General features: G+C 43.7%; 1 protein-coding gene across 8 annotated transcripts in view; it reads right to left on the reverse strand.

Moving 5' to 3' along the window:
* Positions 1-27,372, reverse strand: part of DOCK10 (dedicator of cytokinesis 10) — a 432,092-nt gene that overhangs the window by 17,950 nt on the left and 386,770 nt on the right. For all 8 annotated transcript variants that reach the window (XM_033958682.1, XM_033958685.1, XM_033958678.1 and 5 more), the window contains one exon: positions 20,592-20,705. In XM_033958682.1, coding sequence (XP_033814573.1) covers positions 20,592-20,705 — 114 coding nt within the window. The remainder of the gene's footprint in view (positions 1-20,591; positions 20,706-27,372) is intronic.

The following is a 27,372-nucleotide window of genomic DNA, read 5'->3' on the forward strand; positions in this document are numbered from 1 at the left end:
TTCTCACCATGGGTTCTGTATCCCCAACCCTCTATATCATGTCTGTCCAAATTAGATTGTAAGCTCTTCTGAATAGGGACTGTTTATTTAATATCAAAATGTACGATGCTGCATATGCCCTTCAGCACTATATACATGTTAAATAGTAGAACTAATATTTTAGAAGCCCTAGCTACGATTTCCATACTGTAATTCATATGCATACCATACCATACATTTTTCTTCTGAACTTGGGCTCCACAAAATTCAGCTAGGATTCAATGCGGCTTACAACAAGATTAAGAACTGAGGACATGAATGAAGGATAGGAGGTAGGCTCCTGAGATAGAGAATGACACGGTGGCAAAATTCATCACCTTTCCAGTCCTCGCAGAAACCATCCCATGTCATTCTTTAGTGTCTATCTCAACCTCACTCCATCTACTCCAGCATTCTTCAATGCAAGGCTTGAGAGTCAGTGGCTGTGCCCATTCATACTCTGATTCTTCCCTCTCTCCTTAAAGAATGACATGGAGATGGTTTCCCATGGTTATCTGTGGGGACGGGGATGGTGATGAATTTTGTCACCGTGTCATTCTCTATCTTGAGATTTTGTTATAGGTCCAAGGAGAAAAGGTGGGTCTTAAGTTTCTTTCTGAAGATGTAATACTGGCATGGTTGTCATAGGTGGAGAGGGAGACCACAAATGTTGATTCATGCAGCTTCTTTCAACATATGTGTGAAGGGGAGGGGATAGGCAAGGCTAGTTTGTATCATTGGTGTGTCCTTGCAATGAGCAAGGAGTGTGTAGCTGAGATGTTTGCACTAAGTCCTGCGGAGTTATCCATGTAGATGGCTTTGTGGACCATACAGGCTATCTTGTATTGTATTCTTAGTAAATGAAGAAAATCTGATTTTAGAAAGCTGGTAATTGGATGCATATATCTGCACTATGCTCCAATGGCAGGGGGGCATGGTTTCCACATATACCTATACATATACATATATTTCTCATTTTAGAAAGGGAATGCATGTGGATTTTACATATAATTGATGTTGGGATTCACATTTGCTCAAATAGGGTTTTTTTTTTAAGGGCTCATTTTTATACGACCATTTACACATGTAGGAATCAAAAATGGCAGGCATACATGAGTACTACTACTTTTTCAACTATTAATTATTTCTAGAGTGCTACCAGATGTACGCAGCACTGTACAGTGACAATGAACATAAGATTTGCCACTGCTGGGTCAGACCAGTGGTCCATCGTGCCCAGCAGTCCACTCACGTGGCGGTCCTTAAGTCAAAGACCAGTGCCCTATTTGAATCTAGCCTTACTTGTGTATGTTCTATTCCAGTAGGAACTTATCTAACCTTGTCTTGAATTCATGAAGGGTGCTTTCCCCTCCGGAAGAGCTTCCAGATTTCTACCACTCTCTGGGTGAAGAAGAACTTCCTTACGTTTGTACAGAATCTTTTTCCTTCTAACTTTAGCGAGTGCCCTCTCGTTCTCTTCACCTTGGAGAGACAGTCCTTGCTCGAAAGAGCTTACAATCTAAACAGACAAAACAAACAGGATGCCAGGGTGGGGATACAGTTAGGAGGGATGGAATCTGCTGGCTAGGGTGGTGAGCAGTGGGCAGAGGAGAGTAGAGTTATGAACTGAAGGCTAGATCAAAAAGTTGGGTTTTCAGTCTGCTTTTAAACAAGGGAAGGGAAGGGGTGTGATGGACGAACTCAGGTAGTTTATTCTAGGCATACGGGGCAGTTAGATGAAAGGAACAAAGTCTGGACTTGGCAGTGGAGGAGAAGGGTAAAGATAAAATCAGCTTATCTGAGGAACAGAGTTCTCGGGGAGGCGTATAAGGAGAGATAAGAGAGGAGACATACTGAGGGGCTGTGACATGAACACACTTGTAGGTTAGTAAAAGGAGTTTGAACTGTATGTGGAGGCATAGTAAGGGGGGGACAGGGAGGGCAGTGTGCCCTGGGTGCCATCTCCATGGGGGCACCAGAACCTGTCCTCCTCTATGCCCTCCCCCGTTCCTTCCATGGACCCCAATACCGCACACATGTACTTCTTCCCTTCCCCCGCTACTCGTTAATGCTCATGGCACCCAGGGCAGTGGCACCCTTCCTCTCCTCTGCCCCCCCAAAGCCCCCATCCACTCTTTCCCCACCTCCTCCTGCCACACGCGTGTGCACCCTTCCCCATACTTCATTAGGGTTTGCAGTAACCCCAACCTGCTGCTTGCACCAGCGTCGGCTCTTCCTCTGATGTCACTTCCTGGACCCGTGCCTAGGAAGTGACAACAGAGGAACAGCCGACGCTGGCATGAGCAGCAGGTTGGGGTTGCTGCAAACACTGTGAACGCTAATGAAGTATGGGGAATGGCGAACATGCGTGTGATAGGAGGAGGTGGGGAAAGAGTGGATGGGGGCTTGGGGGGGGCGGAGAAGAGGGGAGAGGAGGGGCGCCATCGCCCTGTGCGTCTCTGACCCTCACTATGCCACAGGGTGTAGTGATCTGAGGAGAGGGATAAGGTGAGCAAAGTGAGGTTGGCAGTAGATAAGTCGTACCGCTTAGTCTCAGAATTTAAACGTTTAGGTTCTGAATCTGAATTACCCTTTACAAGTGAAAGAATTTGCTATACATGCCTATGTTTTCTAAATCCAGACTGTAAAATGTATGATCCCACCATGTATGTTGCCACAAGATACGTGCATTCTAGCATATATTTTAGGAAAAGCTTTACGTTGCTGGATCCTTTCCTAAAATACTACCAGAATCGGACACATCCTGATCTGGATATATCAATTCTCATTTCTTTGTTCCATCTAAAATGGGACTTAGTACATAACATAAGCAAATTCTGAATTTTGGAAAGCCATTGATCCCTCCTGGAAATGAACTATATGAAACATCTACTGTGGGGCCTGCAAAGGTTCTTGTGTCCAAGACTGGCCACTGTTGGAGATGGGATACTGGGCTCAACGGACCTTGGTCTGTCCCATCATGGCTTTTCTTATGGAAAAAACATATCAAAGTCAGTGGGTGCAGCTAAAATCAATAACTAATACTAGGTGGCTTCTAAGGGCATTCTGGTTATACTGATCAGAACAGGGCAATTTGAAACTTATTGACCCACTGATCTTTTATGTACTAAGAAAAAGTTGCCTTATCTTTTTTGTAGACAAATGCCAAGCTATATAGATTTGACTCTTTTTTTTCCCCTATAGATTAATTTTTTTTCTGAGATTTTCCTTTAAAGCAGGGGTAGGGAACTCCGGTCCTCGAGGGCCGTAATCCAGTCGGGTTTTCAGGATTTCCCCAATGAATATGCATGAGATCTATTTGCATACACTGCTTTCAGTGCATATTCATTGGGAAAAATCCTGAAAACCCGACTGGATTACGGCCCTCGAGGACCGGAGTTCCCTACCCCTGCTTTAAAGAGTTGGTCTATAATGATGAACATTGCACATTTTTAATGGCAATAACCATTCATTGGCAAATTTTGAAAAGTGAGCTGACTGATTGTTCATTGTTACTGAGGAAAGGTATAATACAACTTTAATGGACATAAAAATAGATTTGTTTCACCCAGACAACTTGACTATGCAGCTCCAGGAAGTACAATGCAGTATATAAATCTTAGTTTACACATGGATTTAATGCCACCAAGTGGTAAGACAAAGACACAACAGCTAATTATTCCTATTTTTGGCATCAATAAAATAGACAGTAATTTATTTTACAGTTCTAATTTTACATACTACTGCTGCATAAGTTCTTATCAAAATCTCCCTTATTATTATTTTTTAATATAAACTTGGTGGAAGATGATGATCAGACAACAAAACTCCTTTCATTCATTAAATGGATATTGCAAGGACAGTAGCAGTGCAAATATCTGCACCCTGCCCTGCTAATGTGCCTAGAAGATGCTCTGGTATAGATGGAAGGATAAATGGATCTAATCAGCTGTGCAATCTTTGGCCTGTCTTCTAACATTATCAATTTTATTAATATGCCAAATTGTGATTAATTAAAATGACTACATTATTGCATATACAACACACACAAACAACCACACCTCTGTCTAATGAATACACACAGACACACACTGCCTGCAGTTCATCGTTTAACATCTCTGTTAAACTTCCAGTCCTCTTTGGGGAGGGGAGGGGGTGACCCTCCTTTTGTATACAGTTGGAAATGTACCAATTCTTAACTGTCACATGTGGTTGTTGGTTGTTATTCTTTTTGCCAATAAAAACAGATTTCAAGTAACATCTCTGTTAAACTCTTCCCTTTGACTCTGAGTTCTCTTGTTGTAGAATAGTGTCTCCCAAGCGTTTTTTTTTAGCTCCGGCACACTAAATGGTGGACATGTTTTTTTTGCGGCACATTATAATTGAACTTATAAAATAGCAAAGCCAAGAAAAAATAAAATTTGAGAGTTATTTATTTAGGCCCTCTTTTACTGAGGTGCGCTAATTGATTAGCGCGCACTAAACGCTAATGCGTGCATGTTAGTCTATGGACTAGCATTTAGCACGTGCTAGTCGGTTAGCGTACCTTAGTAAAAGAGGGGGTTAAACTTCTTTAAGCTATGTATGGGAACTTGTAACAATGGTGAAACTAAAGTAGATAGAGTAGAATTGCAAATCAATGCGATGGATGTACTTGTTTTTGAGTCAAAATTAACTCAAAACATGGTTCGAAGGTCAACAAGCAAACACGTATTTCATCATCTACCATCTGCAGTCGTTCTTTTTTTTTTTTTCAATTTAATTTCTGTCAGAGCTGAAAATCCAAATTCACAAAGATAAGAAGATCCAAACGGTAACAAAACCTTGATTGCTTTGTTGCTCAGTTTAGGATAACTACTGCATTAAAAAAAAATAAAAAATTACTTGCCGCTAGTTTTCAAGGATCAATCACGTCAAAGAATGATGCTTGTCTGGGTAGTTGTAATCTTGCACACACAAATGCTCATAACATTGACAGAGTCTTGTATATGCGACACACGAAGGAAATTTTTAAAAATAAAGTATAATTCTGGAATCCCTTGTGGCACACCAAGAATCTCTTCGGGGCAGATAACTTCGGGGCAGTGAGATACACTGTTGTAGACTAATCATGTTGGGTAGATGTGATCAAATGTCAAGGTAGCACTGTCTGGGTAGGGTTACCAGAAGTCCGGATTTACCCGGGTATGTCCTCCTTTTAGAGGGCGTGTTTGGGCATCCCGACAGCTTTTCAAAACCCGGCACTTTGTACGGGTTTTGAAAAGCAGATTGCATCAGGAAGGGCATCCAGGCATGTGCAGATATCCTCCTGACTGAGACGAGCAGGCTGAGTAGGGTGGGGCTACGGGCGAGGCTGGGGTGTGGTATGAACGTAACGGGGTGGGGATGGGTGGAACTGGATGGGCCTGAGGGCAGTTCTATGGGTCTGGATTTTACATATGTAAAATCTGGTAACCCTATGTCTGGGACTTCTACATTTTCTCTTCTTCTGTGTAGACAGTATGAACTAAAAGGTATGGCAGAGCAGTCCACCTCAGTGGTTATATTCCATACACTGGGGCCTATCAATTTTTTTCCTGAACCTGCATATCCATTGAATACTATGACTCTGCAAATATTTGCATAAATCCTGAGCAACTGTACCTCTGTTTAACAGGAAGCAGATTTGCATTGATCTCTGATTACCGTATCTGAGTGGGGTTCCGTTCCAGGAACCCCCGCGAATCTTGAAAAGCCACGAATACGGTTTTTCATGGAGGGAGACTGTAGAGGGCAGAGGGAGAGGCAGAAGAGAGCAGCTAGAGCGCCGGCGAGTAGACTCGCTGTATGCTCCGATCGCTTCTTCCTGTACTAAGTCGGGCCTTACCAATCAGGAGCTGCGTGTCAAAACAGCTCCTGATTGGATAAGGCCTGACTCAGTGCAGGAAGAGGCGGTCGGAGCATACAGCGAGTGGTTTCCTGCATTCGCCGGCGCTCCGGCTGCTCTCTTATGCCTCTCCCACTGCCCTCTCCTTCTCAGCGGTTCGCGGTCAGAAAATACCGCGAACCGCCTACCGCGAACGACCGGAGGAACACTGTAAACTATTTTCAGGGCAGTACCTGGATTTGGTTCAGGATAGAAAAGGCTTCCTGAAGAACTCTCCTTACTCACAGGCACTACCTGGGGCAGACCGCATCTCCCTTCTGCTGCAGCAAGCAGGCAAACCCTGCTCTTGATGAACACAAGAGGTCAGTGCTGGGGAAGGGTAATGAGAAGAGGGTAACTTATGCCTGTGCTGCGTCCCAAATTCTAGCCACCCCAAATTCTTGAGGTCTTAAGTCCTATGCTGTTTTGGCACTGCTGAAATGGCAATGCCAAAATCTCATATACTGCTAGGAAAAGTGTGGAAAAAAATAATCAGTGAAAAACATGGAGGGAATGCTGACATACTGATTTTTTTCGCACTTGGATCCCCGGAAGAAGCTTTAGTAAAACGGGTCCCCATTGGGAGATAACATAAGCGCTTACCAGTTGATGAATTTTGAATTGCACATTGGAATGATATTATTTTATGTTCAATGATGGAGGCTTTCTATGCCAACAAAATAAATCTAGTCCATTTTCGAGGTGTTAATACATATTGCTTTAGAGCTTTGAACCACCTCTGGACTTCTGAGGCTTTTGTCCCTCCATTTTTTGGTAGATAAGATATCTCATTATTTGTTATTTTATAACGTGGACATCCCTAGGCTGCCATAAAGATATCCCTAACCCTTCGTTTGCCTTGTTCATAGTTTGGCAGTTTCAGTCTGTAAAATGTGAACATGGACATTCATTTCTCACGCATTTTAGAGCAGGCTGTATGTAAGCACATCCTGAAATATGTCAATGTGCTGACTTGGCAAACAGAAAAGAAGCAGACCATATATAATAAAATCACAAAGTCCATTGCAACGGACCCAGGCACATTTGATTTACCCCTGACACATCCATTTTTTGCAAAACAGGGCCACATCCGGCACTTTTAATATCCTTGGAATATGTTGAATAAAGACTGTGTAATTTTATTAAACATGGTCTGCTTCTTTTCCATTTGTCATATTGGATCTACGTAATAGACAGGCTTCTTCCTTGTTTTCTTACCAATGCACTGACTTGGACACCCTTATTCTGAGGTGGACACCCTTTCCAGTGAGCCGTGAGATGTATGTGCAGATATTAATGAGTGCCAATTAACATTAATAGGTTGTTGGCACCCAATTATTGATGCCATTGAGCTTCATAAGCAATTATTTTGCACGTGCATCTTGGTCCCGATTCTATAAATGACGCCTAAAACTTAGGGCTCCTTTTACTAAGCTGCGATAAGGTTTTTAGCACACGCAGGATTTTAGCGTGCACTAAACCCACGCTATGTGGCTAGAACTAATGCCAGCTCAATGCCGGTGTTAAGGTCTAGCCTGCGCTAAAACCGCTTTCGCAGCTTAGTAAAAGGAGCCCTTAGGCAGCAAGTAGTATGTTGCTTAAGCGTGATTCTATAAAAGCTAAGTGCACTTTACAGAATCGCACTTAGGGCTCCTTTTACAAAGGTGCGCTAGCGTTTTTAATGCACGCACCGGATTAGCGCGCGCTAGCTGAAAATCTACCACCTGCTCAAAAGGAGGCGGTAGCGTACACGGCGATTTAGCACGCGCTATTCTGCGCGTTACGGCTCTAGCGCGACTTTGTGGTGCCTACAGTGGACATAGGCATTGACAGGCATCCTAACCTTAGGTGCACCCTATTTTATTTCAGGGTTTTCTTGGCCTAAATGAGTGCACCTGCGTCTAGGTCCAACACAGGCACCTACATGCAAAACGTGCCCATGATCAGTCCCCTAATCAAGCCTAATTTCTGGTAGGCTCCTACCATTCAATTAAGCACAATTGATGTTAATTAGGAGCTAATAGGAGTTAATAATTAGTATCAAGTAAGCCTAGATTGGATTGGCGCTCTGATCTAGGCACCTAACTTTAGGCATCATTTATAGAATCTGGACCTTCGAGTGCACAAATCTGTGCACCATATATAGAATCTGGTCCAAAATGTTTGGATTAGTTAATTTGATATACCGCCAAATACCTAGGTTTTAAGATGGTTTACAATAAAAAGCAGTAAATGATTTATACAAAATTAGACTAATAAAGTAGAGAGGGATAGATTCTTCAAACTTTCGAAAACTACTTAGAACGAGAGGGCATTCGGAAAAATTAAAAGGGGACAGATTCAGAACCAATGCTAGGAAGTTCTTTTTCACCCAACGGGTGGTGGACACCTGGAACGCGCTTCCAGAGGGTGTGATAGGACAAAGTACGGTTTTGGGGTTCAAGAAGGGATTAGATAATTTCCTGAAGGAAAAGGGGATAGAAGGGTATAGATAGAGGATCACTATACAGGTCCTAGACCTGATGGGCTGCCGCGTGAGTGGACTGCTGGGCATGATGGACCTCTGGTCTGACCCAGCAGAGGCAATGCTTATGTTCTTATAACAACATAACAAGGGCTCAGCCAAAAGTATTTTTAAACAACTCAGGTTTTCAGAATCTTGACAAAAAGTAATGTAACTGACCGATCCAGTTAGCCCCCTCACCCTCCGGCCCCCTTTTACAAAACCTTGCTAGTGTTTTTACCGCTGGTCACAGTGGTAACAGCTTCAGTGCTCATAGGAATTCTATGAGTGTTGGAACTATTAAAAACGCAGTTATTTGTTAATGCATTTTTCTAGGTACTGATCTTTGCGACTGTTCTTTTAATGGGCACTTTATGTGATTTTCAGATGATTATATGTTTATGTTTGTTTAATTTTGTTTGTTTTATTGATTTATGTATGTAACAATATGTAAACCATTTAGGTTTAAATCAGGGGTGTCCAACCTGCGGCCCTGTGAAGTATTTTGTACAGCCCCGGTCAAGGGCGATGCAGTGTTTTCCCTCTGCTGCCCCCGGGTGTTTACCGTCTTGCCGGCTCCCTCCTCTGTCTTGCTGCAGCGTTTGCATGGCCCCAGAAAATTTTTTTTTGGTCAATGCGGCCCAGGGAAGTCAAAATGGTTTAAAAGGTAAATACATTTTTTAAAGAAATAAACATTAATGCTGCAGCCGGCGCTAAAAATCGCCTATGATTTTGTAAAAGGGGAGGTTAGTTTGCTAGACATTGCATTCCACAAAGATATACCTATTTAACTGAATGGTCTTTTCCTTGTAGGAGTTAATTTAATGGATTGCCATGAAGGAAGCTGCAGCACTGTGAGAAATGGAAACGTCACAATTTTGTCTATTAAGTCTGAAAGGCATTTTGGCATATCTATAAAAAAAAAAGCCTTGAAACCCAGACATAATATTTTAAAACTGATTCTAGATGCTACAGGCAGCCAATGCAAAGACGTCAGAATGTGAAGGCATGCTTGTGGGTGTCTCACTACATTCAATGGTGGCAGTGATTTTTAAAAGCTCCACACGAAGGAAAAAGCATGCAGCTTTCCTTCAAGTATATATAGGAGCAGTTTTCTAACATGTGCTTCCAACCCCATCCTTCCCTCTAACCTGAAAATCCCTTCCTGTGCCAGCAGCAAATATCCCTTCACTCCCAAATCCCCCAAACATTACAAATACTCCCATTACCTCTTAGACAGCAAGAACCTCCGGATCAGACCTTCCCAAAGTCAAAGCTCCTCAAGATACCTACAAGGCAAACATACCTCCACTCCCTAGTCTCACCCCTTGCACTTATCAGGAGGTACCTGGTGTCTAATGGGAATCAGAAGGGAATGCCAGTCAATTCTGCTCCATTGTAATCACAGGTTCAAAATGGCAGCCGTTACCCCTAGTGGTAGCTCATAGTACAACTGCTAGGTTCAAGATGATGGCATTTCCACCTGCCCTTTCAAGCAGGTATTTGTGAATGTCTTGGGGCAGGTATAAACAGACTTCTAAAATTTTTGATATCTCACACATATTCTCCTTGTAAAATGTGAAATACATGTCAATATTTTAGGCCCACTCAACCTATTCCTTCTTTATGTCTTAACCAGGCCTCCTTACAATCTTAGGTTGACATTCACTTTCTGGAAACTGTAGGGTTACCAGACGTGCAGATTGCCCCTTGACATGTCCTCCTTTTCGAGGACATGTCAAGGGGTCCAGACAACTTTTCAAAACCAGCACTTTGTCTGAGTTTTGAAAAGCTTCCAGCTAGCAGCTACTTCGGGACGGCATCTCCGCATGCGCAGATACAACACAGTGACGTCATGTGCATACGTGTGATATCACTGCGTCACACCAGCGCATGCACAGATGTGCTCCCGACAAGCGAACAAGTTGATGGGTGGGGCTGGGATGGAAAGGGGCATGGCTCAGGCAGAATGGGGCTGGGCTGATCTGGGCTTGGGGGGGGAGGGGCGTGGCCAGGGTCCGGACTTTTGTTCCGGAAAATCTGGTAACCCTAGGAAACTGACCACTGGAGAAGAATCCCTTCCGCTTCTGAGAACATTGGTTTCATATCAGCAACAGCATAGGTGTCATTGATGTCAGCAGGTTTTTCATTTCTTATAACGTAGGTAATGTTCTGCTATTCTAGAACACAATGCAGCATATTTACTAAGCATTGATAATTGCAGTTAAGGCACGAGCAACAAATTTTAGTGTACGTTAACAATGAAACATCAGTTATAGCTTTTGTGGAAATTTTTAGGCATGGACACACATTGCTATACTCTAATATGCATTTATGATTCTTTGCTTTGTACAACTTGTCTGTATCTTGCCTTGTTAACATTTATATTTGTATTTTATTAAAATTAATAAAAATCTTTGAACTGGAAAATGTTACTGTCATCCTTCCCTGACCAAGCCACCAAGGCTTAGGGCTTCTTCTATCAAACAGCGCTAGTAGTTCTTAGCGCAGAGAGCCGCGTTGAATGGCCCGTGCTGCTCCCGACGCTCATAGGAACTCTATGAACGTCGGGAGCAGGGCAGGCCATCCAGCGTGGCTAACCTGCTACAAACTACTACCGCAGTTTGATAGAAAAGGCCCATAGAGCAATTTACTTTTTCATTAAAACATCATCTTAAATTATATTTCATCAACATTTAAGGGTGTAGTTTGCAAAGTTGGCCACTGTTAAGATGTTTTATTTTACCACTTGCTTGTGCTATTTTAGTACGGGTCCCATTTTATGCAGAGACCTACAAAGGTACGAAGGTGCACTAGGGCCTTAACGCGCGCAATAGCGCGTGTTAAATTCCTGAGCGCGCTAGCCACTACAGCCTCCTTTTCAGTAGGCGGTAGATTTTCGGCTACCGCGTGCTATAGCGCACGGTAATTTTGTGCGTGCGCTAAAAACCCTAGCGCACCTTCGTAAAAGGAGCCCCTAGTTGCTAATAACTGGGTTTAACAGTAAGATAATACATCTTAATGGTAGTCCACATTGATCACTTTACCCCCTTAGTTTGAGAGGCTTTTATAATTCTAACTTATCTGGGGGGGGAGGGAATAGCACAAGTGAATAGAAAAAGAATGCATCTTAACGATAGCCTACATTTATTGCGGTGGGCCCAATTCTCCATGTCTTCCACCTTGTCAACCAGTTCCGATAACTTGCCCCGCAGATCTTCTACACTCTGCTAGGACCCCACCACTTTATCCTCATAGGAGTCCATTTGCATCTCCACTGTATCAATTCTGCTGCCCAGCTCAGCAAGGTCATGGCGTAGCTCATGCACAGCCTCTCTAATTTGCTTCGTGGCACCCGATATCTCGGTTTTCACCGCAGCAAGCAGCTCCTGCAAGTCTGCCTTTGTTGGGGCCTCCATAGTGCCTTCCTGGAGCACAGAATCACCTGCAACAACTCTGATGTCCTCTTGCTCTCCCCGCCAAGCGTGCCTCCGCCACCAAGCAGTGAGTGGGCCCCTGATTTGAAAGCCTACATTTATATTAGACACTATTATTTAGTTGAAACTCACATCCTAGAAATGTCCAGTAACTTTCCTGTGATCTGCACTTAGCTAACTGGTGATAATGGAATAGAACTTCTCAGCTCAATTTAGTTTATTCTACCCATACCAGTAGATTGCATTTTCAAATATATGTGCATAATTTTCAAGCAAAATTCTGACTGCACAAAGCCATGTTTCCAAAGTGAAAGTCTTCACGTATTTTCTCTTTGAAAACTTCACACGGCCTTCGCATCATGCAGATAGTTTGAAAAAAAAAAACAAAAAACAGACTATGTTCTTCAGCATAAGATGAGCATAATATTATGTGGTAAAGGTGCAAGGTGCCGTCACGAGGCCGAAGGGGAGCACCGAGAACTGAAAATGTTGCTCAAGCACATAAAATTGAAAGTACCTCCTGTGGACCAGAAAAATGGGGATGTGGGATAGGCCTATATCAAATCTAGGGAGGCAAGAAACTCCCTAGGCCCCACTGCTGCTATGATGACTGAACAATCTCCACGTGGAAATGCAGCACTTTCAGTGCAAGACTGACCAACTTGAGGTCCAGAATTGGTCTCCAGACATCTGAGCTTTCTATTGGTATGATGAAGTATATGGAGTATCTGTCCAAGCTCGAGTCTTCATCTGGAACCGACTCTATAGCATGTAGATCCAGTGGCCTTTGTACCATTGCCTGGACTCTGAGGGTTCTCTCCAGCCAACTGGCCAGAGAAGCTACAAAGAGATCTGGAAAAGGGCACATAACTCGATTTTGTAAACTTCTGAGCCCAGACTTTCCAAAAGGCTGACAGGCTGCTCCCTATCGGGGGAGGGGGGGGGCTTGACCCTGGTGCCATTGTGCTTTTTTGGAGGTTGGGGAGGAATGAGAGCCCAAAGCATCCTGTCTCCTACCCCTGCTGAACCTCTGCCTTGACCTCTAAAAGGACCTCTGCATCGCTTAGCCTCCTGCATAAGGATAGAATGTTTGAGCACCTCAAAAATTATCACATCCTGCACCCCGAGTCATCTTGCTGTCTGGCAAGGCCTTAAGGCAATGATCCATAATGCTGGACATCTGGTCATCCAGACCCTTGCCAAATAACATATGCCTTTGAAAGGGAAGCCTCCTCAGAGTGGCTTTAGAGGCTGAATCTCCTGTCCACTGTCTGATCCAGAGCATCCGCCTGGCAGAGATAGCATATAATCCACCCCAGATAGGATCATTTGGGGATTTTCATCGGCCTCAGAGGCCAGGACTTGAGACAGATAGGTGTGGCAAGCACATCCACAAAGGAAGCCATGGCTTCTGCCATAATCCCTAGGGCCAAAGCTTCAAATTTCCGCTCGAGGACCATGTCCACTTTAACATCCTTTAACATCACAAATCCTTCACTAGGCAAGGAGGTATGTTTGGTGGCCTGCACCATCAGTGAATCCACCTTCAGCTGAACAAATAGCTGCTGGAAATCCAGAGCCATTGGGTAAAGCTTGGCCATAGTTTTAGCCACTTGCAGGAACCCTTCTGGTGACTCCTAGTGATCTGTGACCACCTTTGCGATGTCCGGAGGAAAGAACGCAATCAGAGAAACTGAGCCGCTCATAATTCAGCACTGCAATGAGGGGGCTGGAGGAACTTCCATCTTCAATTCTCATAGCGGGGTAGAAATAATGCAAGCGAGCGTAGAGGCTTTGAACAGCTGGTACACCGTGGGGTCTTCCTCCGATACAGGGTCACTACCGCTTCTTGACTGCTGCTCTCATGCAAAAAACAACAACAGATGTCCAGGGAAACTGCACCCTGGGACAATAGTGGCATAAATCAGACTTTCTGTCCTCCCAGTCTATGCCAGACTAAACCTCCTGGTTCAGCTCTGTGTCTTCGTCTGATTGAGGCACATGCAACACTACCTCCTTCACACTGAACACAGATGCTGAGGACTCTCGGCAGTTAAAATAGGCATTCCACAAAAGGCTCACAAAATCTGGGGTGAAACTTTGTACTGGGAGTCTCGAGGACCTTGGCAGGGACCCTCTGCTTGTTCTCCTGGGCTCCGCAGCCACCACACATCTGCACTTGGCCAATTAACCTTTGATGGAGTCTTGAAAGGGTCTCTTCCCTTGGGAATGCACCTCCTGCATATCCCCAGTCCTTTAGGACTTGAAAGAGGCTGAGCCCAGGGCTCCTGCCCTTCCCCTGAGCACTCTGTCACACAGGGGAAGGGCAGGAGTCATGACGATCATCGGCTGGCCATCTGGCGCAAACCTGGCAAGATATAGGGGTAAGAAGGCCTGAGGGGTCCATCTCTGTTGATTTTAAGTAAAATTGAGGGGGTTTGAGGCAGATGGAGGCTTTACAAAAAAAGATAATTGCACCAAAAAAGCCCGTGGGGTCTTCCCTTGAAGTACAAAAATGCAGGGAACAGTGTTTTAGAGATGGGGGACCTTGGCTCTGGCTGCAGAAACCTTAAATTTCAGTTTTGGAGACCCCTTCGATGTTCCTTATAGTCTAAAATAGCCTTACTTACTGTGCTATGTGCTTGCAGTTGGGATAAATGGAGAAGAACTCTGCCTCACAGGTTCACCAGATGAACTCATTCTTCGGGCTGCCAGTCAGACTGAACCTCAACCCTTGAAAAATATTGCACCACGAAGGGGGAGAGGACCATACAGCTAGCCCACTATTAATCCTGGCCAAGCCAGAAAAGAACTGAACAGCCTTTGCTCAAGTTCCTGATAAATCAGGGATGCCAACAGCTATGCAGAGGGGATGGCACCTGAACTCAAGCTGAACTCAAAAAAAATAGAAAAGCAGGCTGGCTAGCTGACACAGCTAGCAGCAGGCTTCCACAGTGTGAGTCTTCATCTTCCTCAGGCAGAGGTCCCAACAATTGGGAACCTCTGGGCACTAAAAGCCTCCAACCAAACACTTAGAAAAATACCCAAAAATAATAAAACTATGGAGCAGAACAGAAACATTTCTGAGCAACTTGCCTGCAGAAAAAACAAACAAACACTGAGGGGGCAGGAATAACTCCCTGGGAAGTAGGTGGAGTTCAAAAGATGATTGACAGTGTTCTGAAAGCAACTTGCGGGTTCAGATGCTAAACCCTAACATTCAGGACCACTAGACACATTGCACCAAAGGGCATCAAAAGGGCTTTACATTATCCTCAGATGGAAGATTTTTCACTGTCTGTTACATAAAACATGAGATTCCTGCCTCTTAATGAAATATAAGCAGTCAGTTTTCCAAGATAAGGAAAATATTAAAAATCAGTTTGGATGGCAAGGATGTGGAAGAATGAAGGTCTTGTTACTTAATATTAAATACTGAAATGAAAAAAATGCAGTGAGTTATGGTTAAGTACAGCCACACATGAGGATGAGTGGGAAACGGTTTGCATGCAATAGAAGACTTACCACAGCCTTGAATAAGATCAAATGAAAAAAAGAGCATATTTCTGCATTAATGGTATAATTAGCAAACACCATTATTCATCTATATTGTTTATAAACCATAGCTTTATAAAAAATACTGAATGATACTCTTTTCATAAGTAATAAATGCATGTTTTCTTTCCACAGGAATTTATCAGAGTAGCAGGTACTGATGGCAAGACATATCCAGATTTTCAGCACATTATTTCCTGGATATAGTTCACCCAGATTTGGGCATAGATCATTAATTGAGCCATTAGCAATCAACAGTTGGTGTCAATTGGCACTCATTTGGGTTTACACGTTGATCTACCCTGAGCCACATTCTACAAAATATGCGCCTAAATTTTATATTGTGAAACTCACAGGGGGGGTGTACATGGGAGTGTCATGTATGAGTTAGGGGAATTCCTAGAAATTAGGTGCGATGTTGTAGAGTAGGGTCATTTACGAGGCCAACTGCTATTATTTGAATTTATAGAAGTCTTTTAATTTATATGGACCTCGATAGTACATCCCAGGATCCAACTTAAGTTGGTTCCTGGGCTGCATTACTGTGGTCTATATAAATTAAAAGACTTCTATATATTGGACAGATTCTTTTGGAGTGGTTCATCTGTATACTGAAGTCCAATTATTATTATCGAATAAGAGAGTCATTGTTTATTAAGCAACTGCTATTAGTGGCATACCAGTATATCCACCAGGCACATCGTTCAACATTTGGCGCTCCCTAACCACTAAAAATGACTCCACCCTTCTTCCCTCATCTCCTTCAGCCGAGGTCCTAGCAAAATTCTTCAATGATAAGATCTCTACCTTAAGGCGCTCCTTCCCGCCCGCAATCTCCTACAATTCTCTGGTGCCCCCCGAACCCAACCCCACCCTAGCTGCTCTCAACCCCATCTCTGCCGACAGATTCTGGACTGTCTTCGAGCTCATATCTGATTCTCAGACCCTTAAACTCTGCCTCAAGTTAAAATCATGCAACTGCATCCTGGACCCATTTCCCTCCTACCTATTTGAGAAAATCCCTGCACAGGCCATCACATCTCTTACCAAACTCATAAATTCTGCCCTATTATCAGGCCTATTCTCCACTGAAATGGGACACATCGCATTGACCCCTTTACTGAAAAAAGCTGACCTAGACCCCTCCATACCATCCAACTACCGTCCAATAGCAAATATCCCTCTCCTCACCAAACTGCTCGAGTCTATCATATCTACCCAGCTCTCTTCCTACTTAGAAAGATTCTCCATCCTCTTACCTTACCAATATGGCTTCAGACCCAACTTCTGCACTGAATCCCTATTGGCCTCTCTAATCTCTAAGGTTCAGCAACTGCATTCTCGTAACAAGTTTGCTGTCCTTCTACAATTCGACCTCTCCGCAGCTTTTGACGTTGTCCACCACGACATTCTAATTTTCCAACTCTACGAGATAGGCATAGTTCTTGATTGGTTCTCCAAATTCTTGCACTCCCGCTCTTACATGGTTAACATGAACGGCACCTCATCCTCCCCCTGGACCCTGACTTGTGGTGTCCCTCAAGGCTCACCCCTCTCCCCAATCCTCTTTAACATTTACATGTCCTCCCTGAAACTACTCCAACTATCCCCCCTTGAAACTCTTTACACTTACGCTGATGACATCCTCGTCCTCCTTGAGACCGACTCGAACCTCACTAACCTCTCCACGAACATATCCTCATGCATAAAGAACCTCCAATCCTGGGCATTCACAATGCATATGAAACTAAACGAGTCCAAAACAAAACTCCTTTGGCTCGGCCCAAAATTAGACCATCTACCTTCCTCCATCCCATTGTCCTCCGGCCCCCCATTACAGCTCGAGTTCTCAAGCAAAGTTCTGGGTGTCACCTTAGACTCTTCTCAATCCTTCAACGAACATCTCCAATCCCTGGTGAAGAAATGCTTCTTCAGCCTTCACATGCTAAGGAAAGTCAGACCCTATTTTCATCAAAAACACTTCGCAGTCCTAGTACAATCCATCATCCTCTCCAGATTGGATTATTGCAATTCTATCTACCTCAGCCTAACCAAGAAAAGCCTCCACAGACTTCAGCGGATTCAGAACGCCGCAGCTAAGCTTATTTTCGCGAAAAGCAAATTTGATCACGTCTCACCACTCCTGTCTAAGCTCCATTGGCTCCCAGTAATCCCCAGGATCCACTTCAAATGTGCGTGTCTGGCCTACAAGATCCTACATGGCATCCTTCCTGCCGTTATCCCTCTATCCTGGAACTCCCCAACCCCTACTTCCTCCAGATCCTCCCAAATTTTTAAACTATCCTTCCCTTCCATAAAAGGTATTTCCCATGTAGGCAAACATGGGTCATCCCTCCCCTTTAGAATCACTGAGATCTGGAATAACCTCACCTCCCCTCTACGAACCTCAAGCTCCCTCCAACTCTTCTGCAAACACCTAAAAACCTGGCTATTCTCAAAACTGTAACACTTCCCCCCTCTTAGGCCTCTCACCTTCCCCCTTTACACCTAACTCTTTAATCTCTCCACTGTAGTTCCTCTCTCATCCTTCTTCCTGTAAACCGTGCCGAGCTCCGCATTCTTGGAGATGGTGCAGTATATAAACCCAAGGTTTAGTTTAGTTTAGTTTCAGTAGGCATAAGGTAGATGTTAATCTACTCTAAGCTTGCATTCTCTAAAGGGCACTCCTTGCAGATCACACTTTGCAGCATGCTAGTTTTAGTTTGGATCTTCCCAGTACTTAATTTTGGGTATCATCTGTAGAATTCCTCCCTATCTAGATAATGCTACTAGAAATCTCGATGAGCTGCCCCAGAGTCAACTGATTGTGTCAGGGTTGTCCAGAGGTAGAGCCTGGACAGAGCCAGGAATTATCCCAAGACCACTAATATTCAACCTCTATATCTGATTGTGACAAGGCTGAACTAGATAGACCTATTGATGGTGAAGAAGTACAACTTTTCAGACCCCTGATGCAGGCCTTTGGCCGAAACACTTTAGCCCCAGTTCTGCAGGCCTCTGTACTGTTTATTCTACTGTTATTTGAGCACTTGTTGATTCCTTTCTTTGTGGCATCATTGGCCAGCATTTAAAACAAACAATTACCACCGCAACTGATAAATATGCATAGAATGAAGTAATGCAATTCACTTGGGTTATTTTTCCCAACGAAAGTAAAAATGATACGAATAATGCACATTACCACATTCTATAAACTCAACAGAATTGTTGAATAGATGTTGTGAATGGTTGCTGGGAGAGGCAAGAACAATCACTCACCTAAAGCACGGCTATGACAAGCTTCTCCAGAAAGGAAGTTAATTTACTGTACATTCCTGTTTAGCAGGATGTCAAACCGCAATCCTGAAGGGCAAATCAGTCAGGTTTTCAGGATATCCCTAAGAAATATGAATACCATAATATATGCAGAGCGTGAGAGTTTATGATGCAGCTTCCACAATTACTGTTCAAATTTACAACAAAGCTGGTTTATACCTAAATAACCCTCACCTTTTACTAAGCTGCGTTAGGTTTTTTTTTTTTTTTTTTATCACCGGCTGCAGCGGTATTAGTTCCAACGCTCTTAGGAATTCTATGAGTGTTGGAGCTAATGCCATCATTTCCGAAGATAAAAAAAAGCCTAATGCGGCTTTGTAAAAAGGGGCCTAATTGATTTGATGTATGAAAGCATTAGGTATAAGACATCTTTATTGTAAATTTGGTAAGAAATATTAATGAGATATATTTGCATGCTCTGCCTCCGTTGTATGAAAATATATCTCATGCATTTAAATAAAGATATCCTGAAAACCTGATTGTTTTTCAGTCCTCCGGGATTGAAGTTTGACACCTATGCCTTATAGGGCTCATGAGATGAAAAATTCCTTTCGATTCTTTGTTTATTTACGTTTTTAAAAAAAATGTATGGTAATATTCTAGCTGGTTTAAATCCAAGGAAAGCTGATGCTACTGTGATATTTCTTTTAACCTCAGTACTGACTTCAAACAAAGGTACATGCAATAAGGGCCTGATTCTGTATAGTGTGACCAAAGTTGCATGCACAATTTATCTGTTTAACAAGCTAATCAGCACCAATAATTAGCAATTAACAAGTAATAATGGGCACAAATTAAGTTACACACACTACTTTCTAAGGGCTCCTTTTACTAAGCTGCGCTAGCGGTTTTGCCGCACACGCTAGACGCTAACACCTCCTTAGAGCTGGCGTTAGTTTTTCCGTGTAGCGAGGGAGTTAGCGCGTGCTAATAACGCTACCGCAGATTAGTACAAGGAGCCCTAAGTGTTCCATAAAGCAGTGTGTGTAAATTCTAGTTTGCGGATCTCTAAAATGCGTATGGCCAAGGGAGGAGCTTGGGTGGTTAGGCCTGGTTTTCATTGGCCTAAATGGGTGCGCCTAAACGTTAAACAAACAGTGAAGGAAGACTCTGGTGCTCAAATGTCTTTTATTGATATGTCGTGACTCGACACGATTGTGTTTCGGCCCCAAATGGGCCTGCCTCAGGAATCTAGTAGTAGGATCTTTAAAACGTAGCAATCGGCTCTGCGAGCGGGCGTGGCGATTCGTGATAGAACGGCTTGCCCTCGTATCCTTTGGAAGAAATTGTGTATTCAGATACGGGGGCAAGCCATTCTATCACGAATCACTATGCCCGCTCGCAGAGCCGATTGCTACGTTTTAAAGAGCGATACATGATATTTTTAGGAAGATTGTAGGCATTACATCATCCTGCTACTAGACTCCTGAGGCAGGCCCATTTGGGGCCGAAACATGATCGTGTCGAGTCACGACATATCAATAAAAGACATTTGAACACCAGAGTCTTCCTTCGCTGTTTGTTTGTCACTTTCCAAGTTTTGGGAAGTAATCGTCTCCTGTTCTTCTGAGGTGCGCCTAAATGTTAGTCACATTGCCAAGCATGATTCTATAAACTGTGCCTAACTTCAGAGCTATTTTATAGAATCAGATTAAGCACCATCTTTTTTGGAGCTGATTTATTTTAGGCGTCATATACAGAATATGGCCCTACGTGTATTCTTGTTGATTCGTTAACTATTCTAAATGTCTAGGAAGAGCATTGCTTCAGCACAGTGCAATTGTATGTGCTGGGTACCACAGTTGTAGTTATTATAAAATGCTCATGGCATATTTACCTGCCCGTAAAAAGCAACACGGTAATATCGCCCAAATAAACGTTTTTCTGAATTCACAACTTCTGTCAGTTTTAGATATGATCGATGGATGTCATAGTAAACCTCCGAAAGTCTCTAGAGTGAAAAGTGACAAATAAAAAAGTAGTGAAAACATGAACCTGCAGTTATGTCAGCTAATTATTATTATTATTATTTTTGTATCTAAACTACACAGTGTTCAGAAAAAAAGGGACCCCCAACATTTTTCCAAATAATCCTAGTGCATTGAGCTCATAAAACAGTTGAGTTCTTAATTATGAAACCCCAGAATTCATTGAGCTAACAGCTCAGTGATGTTGAAGATTATTGTGATTATGTCAAGATTGAAGGAGGACACTTTGAACACAAATTATGAATTAACTAAGAAGAAAACCATTATACTAATGTACTTGAAACTAGATAATGAGTCTTGTGTTTTTCAGATACTATGTAGATAGTGCATAGTATGGACAGAAATTTGTTTGGAAAAATATGGGAAACGTCAATGATTTATTCCATATCATTATATGTTGTTATCAAATGAAAGCAATCAGAACAAAGTACAAAAAAGAGTGTTTTATTATTTATCAATAATAGTGCGCACTCATTTAATTGAGAGTGTACTGTTTGCACACATAGTGGCCCCCTAAGGTAGTCCCCGATTGGCTCAGATGCCTCAGGCCCCTCCCAGGGGAGGAGCCCAAGATACCTGAGCCAATCAGGGCCTTAGGCCGCTCCCCATGTATCACATGATGCACCAGGGTGGGGCCTAAGGCTTGCATTACACAGGAGGAGGCCGTAGAAGCAGGAGGGTCTGACTGGGCACCCCTCCTGTTCCTGACTTAAAGGTATGGGGGGAGGGGGCCAAAGGAGGGCAATGATGGGGGGGGCGATGGCAGGAGAGAGTGGGCATCAATCCTGCTGGGTTTTTTTGGGGGGAGGGCAGGTATTTGCAGGCAGGAGGAAGTGGGCATCCCTCCTGCCTCTTTTTTGGGTTCAGGTGAGACGTGTAGGGCCACATAGGCTTGCCTAAGGCTACTGCCTAGCCTTAGACAAGCTTAATAGGGCTTGTGGGCCTCTCCAGGCTCCCGGAGGTGCCTTAAACATAGGCGGTCTGCCTGGGGAGCATTAAAAAAAACAACAAAAAACGTGCATCCTGATTGGCTGATTAGACAGCTGTAGGACGCCTATAGCTGCCTACAATCGGGACACAGTTTACAGAATCCGGGTCCTAGTGTCTGATACTTTAATTTTCTTCCCACCCCTTTGATTTATTTTGAGCAGAAACACACTTAGGAAGCAAGTTATCAATGTGGGCTACCGTTATGACAGTTTATTTTGCCAGAAATTGTGCTATGCAATTTAGCACAGGGTCCCATTTTAGGCAATGAGACCCTGTACTAAAATAACCTAACATCTTGTGGTAAAATAACTTAACAGTAGCCCATGTTGGTAGTGTCCCTCTTTAATTGAAAGAGTCTTGTAGCTATATAATTTCTTTATTGGGTAATGATTCACAGACATTAAATCGTGGGTCATCACCACCACAGGGCTAACCCATAGATGACCTGGAATCAATTATATTAAGTGCAAAAATATGTTACAGAGAGAGTCATTCTCTGAACATTGAAATGAATCAATAAAATGTACATGGCACAGAATGAGCTGGTCTCAGGAGGTGGCTTTGTTAGTCATCTGTCTTTTAATTAAATCATAGTAAATCTGGCAAGTCTGATTCCTATTCTTCAATTCACTTTGAATCATATATTCTCAAGAGCAGAATTTATTTTCCAGATAAAACTGCAAAGCATGCAGCTCTCTACGCCATCATTATTTGCTTAAAAAGACAGACATAGTGACCTTGCTTCTTCTGAGAGTAATAGCAACCATTTGGAATGCAGCCAAGAGAAATTACCCAACTTTGTCCATCAATCCCCTTCCCTTGTTTAAAAGCAGACTGAAAACCCACCTTTTTGATATAGCCTTCAATCCTTAACCCTACTCCTCTGCCCTCGAACCCAGCCAGCTGATTAACTGTTCCCCTTAACTGTATCCATGACATTCTGTTTGCCTGTCTTGGCTGTGTAGACTGTAAGCTCTTTTGAGCAGGGATTGTCTTCTTTGTGACTCTGTACAGCGGTGTGTATGTCTGTTAGTGCTATAGAAATAATTCATAGTAGTAGTAGTGTGTAGAGTTTCAGTGTTTGAGAAGCAGAGCTGAGATTGTGATGTCATAATGCCTCATTCCACCAATAAGAACCAACCTCATCAGTGATGCCACAATGGCTTGATTGTCCTGCGTTCCCCTCTGCCCTCCAACCCAGCCAGCTGATTAACCGTTCCTTTTAACTGTATCCATGATTATTGCCATCACTAATTGCATTTATTGTTTTTATTCTTAGACTAGTCTAGCCCGTTACATTAACGGGTGCTAGAATATATGTGTGTGTGTCTCTCTTTATTTCTTTCTCTCTCTCTCTCTCTCTCCTTAGCTGCTTTCTTTCTTTCTGTCTTTCTTTTTCCTTGGCTGTCCATCACCACCCCTTGCCTGCTCCCCCTGTCCATTCTCCCTTCCTTTTACCTCCCCTGTGTCCACCACCACCCCTTCACAGGTCTCCTTATGCAGCAGCAGCCCTTCTCCCTTTGTTTTACCTCCCCCCTGTCCAGCAGCACCTTCCTTCTCCCCCTGTCCAACATTAGGCCTCCGTTCTTTTTTCTTCACCCCCCCTGTCAATCAGCACCTCTTTCCTTCTCCCCCTGTCCAGCAGTAGGCGTCCCTTCCTTTTTCTCCCCCCCTCCTCCTTCTTATCCCTATGATACACTTACCTTGCTCTGCCCGTGATCAGAAGCTCCCGACAGCCGCCCAGTTGCACCCATTGGAAAAGTTCCCTCTGCGGCATCCCGCACCCCTCCTGACGCGACTCCCGCTGTCCCACACCTGCCCCTGTGTCTTTCTTCTTGTCTTTCTGTGTCCCTTCCTCCGTCTGTCTGTCCAAAGCAGCATTTCCTCCCCCCACACCATTTCCCTGTGCACCTGCCCCTGTGTCTTTCTTCTTGTCTTTCTGTGTCCCTTCCTCCGTCTGTCTGTCCAAAGCAGCATTTCCTCCCCCCACACCATTTCCCTGTGCACCTGCCCCTGTGTCTTTCTTCTTGTCTTTCTGTGTCCCTTCCTCCCTCTGTCTGTCTGTGCAAAGCTGCATTCCCTTCCCACACACCAGTTCCCTGTGCCTGCATTAGCGTTTCCTCTACCCTCTTTCCCTTCCCACAGTCTCGACTACAAACGCGGGTCCGAGTCCTTTGCCGCCCCCCCCTTCCCTTCCCTTCCCGCGGACCCGACTACACATGGCGATTCAAGCAGCGTGTGCAGCACTCTTCACACGCTGTTTCGGGCCCTTCTACTGCCCTGATTTGCTCCGGACGTGCCAGAGTAAATCAGGGCAGTAGAAGGGCCCGAAGCAGCGTGTGAAGAGTGCTGACACGCTGCTTAAATCGCCAGTCGGGCCCGTGGTAAGGGAAGAGGGGGGGGCGGCGGCAAATGAGTCGGGTCCCGGACAGCGGAAAGTTGCTGGGCTCCTCGGTGTGGCCGCGATCCCTCTCCTCCCAGACCTCCCCCCCCCCCCCGGAGGAACAGAGATCGATTTGCCGCCATTTTGAAGATCGTTCTGCCCTGCTCCTTGCCTTAGTATATTTTTAAGTTGAAAGACACGGCGGTGGTGGCTCCTCTCAAGATCCCCGACTGCATTGGACTTCCGACGCAGGTGGGGATCCTGAGAGGAGCCGCTGCCTGGTCTTTCAGCTTAAAAATATAGTAAGGCAAGGAGCAGGGCGGAGCGAAGAACATTGATTCCCATAAGATCATCCGCCTCGGGCGAGACAGCCGCCACGTCCGACATCAGCCTCGGGGGAGGAGAGAGGACTTCAGGCAAGGAGCAGGGCAGATCAATAAACAGCACGGGCCGACAGCCGCCGTGTCCGACATCCGTCTCGGGGGAGGAGAGAGAGTGTTTCGGGCGCATGGCACTCCTATCTGAGATGCTGTACATCTCACAGAAAATGGACCCACACGATAGGACTGCGCATGCGCGGCCTAGCGTTTTATTATATTAGATGTTTATAAATTGTTCATGTTTATGTTTATTTAAAATGTGATATACTACCATTATTGGTACACAGATCACGGAGATTTATAAAAATAAAAACAATAAAATAGACATAATTTTAAAGGAATGCCATATATAACCATTCACGCAATTAATTAAAATAAAATGAAAAAGGGATGGTAGTCAGTGTGACAATGTGAGGTAGGCATCCTATCCTAAATTGACCCAATGCCAATTAAAAAAAAAAAAGTTTTCAGACGGATCTTGAACATTGAAAACAAAATTTCTGATCTAATGGAGGAGCTAAGGTCATTTCACAGTTTGGGAGCCTTATAGAAATGCCCCTCCCCCCCGGAGTTACTAGTGGATTCATGGTACGCTCTCATTCGAGATGGTAGAACAAGACTGTCTTCATCAAGAGATCTGAAAAACTGGGTTGGAGTATACGAGGGGGGGGGGCTGAAAAATTCTGAGCAAAATCAAGAAAAAATGATGTGCCTATGGTTCAATCAATGATAGTAACCAATGTCAAAACATGGAATTTTATTTCTGCAAATTGGCACTTAATGAAACAAGATTCTTTTCAGCTACATTGGCAAAATAATGCTCAGAATTTAGGAAGTTGGTTGGCTGAGCTGATAATTTTTCAGCACCCCCTCGTAAGGTCTATGTAAATATGAAAGATAAACTGATGTACCTAAATGATTATCTTTTTGGGACCTACAATGCACAAGTGAACAGGTAGCCAGTGGAGTTTCTTCAGTAAATAAGTTTCAAGTTTAATAAAATTTTGATATACCACCTTATCATTTATTTCAAGATGGTTATACATTTTAAAATAGGGCAGAAACAGATAATATAATTTAACATAACTTTAACAAAACAAACATACACAATTAGATAAAAACAATGACATACACCACCACCAAGTCTGCCCACCCCAATAACCCTCCCCTACCTTTCTCTGTGATCTCTTCACAGAGAAAGGTAGGGGAGGGTTATTGGGGTGGGCAGATTTGGTGGGCCGTGGCCCTTATCTGCCGTCTATTTCTATGTTTCTATGTTACACGACTGGACAAACTGGTACGAGTGGAAAAGAAGGAGAGAACTACAATGATGAAAGAAAAGTAAGATATTAAGGGTGCAAAAGGGTGGGGCTAAAAACAAGTAAGTCCAATAGAAGTGGACTCGTAAAAGATAAAAAAAGTTTTGTTGGTTTTTTTTTTTAAACCACTTTTTTAAAACCACAGGCTTGCACTGCGGGGAAGGGCGGCAGAGAGCAGGAGAGTCGGGGCGAGCAGGCAGGAGAGATCAGGGCAGGCAGGCAGGGGATTCGGGTTTGGGGCAGGCAGGCAGGCGTGTTCGGGGCTGACAGGTTAGAAAGCATGGCGGCAGAAGGCAGGGCAGTCGCAAAGGGCTTCAGCGACTGGTCCTCAGCAGTCGCTTTTTGCGAGCCCAGTCGGATCGAAAAAAAGTTTAATGAATTGCGTCCCTGCCTACTTTGCATGCAGTTCCCCTCATTTGCATGCGCGCACCGAAATCGGATCGCTACACAGGTTAGTGAATACTGCAGGAGGGAAATCTGATCACAAACCGATCAGTACACAATCGGTTTGCTTAGTGAATCGAACCCGAAGTGGTGGTTTTCCAGCGTTTATCTAATAAACACCTATTTTAATTATTTTCCCTCAGATTCTACATATTGTGCCCATAATTGCATGACGAAATTTGGGCATGGGTCCAAGATACGCATGCAACTTAATTGATTAACGAGCCCTTAATTAGTAATAATTGAGCACTAACAAGCAATTATTGCAGTTAATTGGCTTTGATTAGAAGTTAGGCAAGCATCTGGCTGTGCGCTATTCTATAAGGATTAGTGTTCAACATTTCTAGCATGTATCTGATGATTAGACCTTGTGTACAGGGCGCTATATAAAGAAAACAAAATAGAATAGAACAGTGGTTCCCAACCTTTTCTATACCCCACTCCCCTAGGAAATGTTTGATTAATGCTCACACGCCCTCAAAAGTAATATCACAGCAACCTACTCCCACTGCTCAAGGCAGACTGGCAGCTGGCTGAGTGATGACTCGTGACTCATCACTAAGGGACACAAGCCATTCTGTTGTACCCCTTGAAATTCCACCTCGCACCCCCTGGGGTTACGGGCACCCCAGGTTGGGAGCCCCTGGGTTAGAGGGCTTATTTATAGCCATATTCTTAGCAAATAAAAGTATTTATAAAATGCTGATGGTACTGCAGTTTCCCTAAAACAATGATATATTTTGGTTAATATCACCACCTTTTTACAAACCAGGGGACCCGACACGGTCCTTGTTTCGGTTAACACGCCTTCATCAGGGGTCCTAATACATAAAGATGAAAATGACTGAAAGTCTCAAATATAAATAAATACATAAACAGATAGATGAATTAGACATGATGGAAAACTAACAGGAAGTGAGCAGATATGAATGGTGATAACCAACCACAAGTGATATGACGTGCAAGATTGAAATGACAGGACTAAGTGTGGTGCATGTATGTGAGGTGCAAGTGTAAACATGGATTTGATAATCAATACAGTGAAATGTGAGTCAAAAATAAGGATAATCATAAAAACCATGCAAATATAAACCATAAAAAGGTATTAGGGGAA

Source organism: Geotrypetes seraphini, chromosome 9 (assembly GCF_902459505.1).
Source record: "Geotrypetes seraphini chromosome 9, aGeoSer1.1, whole genome shotgun sequence".
Lineage (NCBI taxonomy): Eukaryota > Metazoa > Chordata > Amphibia > Gymnophiona > Dermophiidae > Geotrypetes > Geotrypetes seraphini.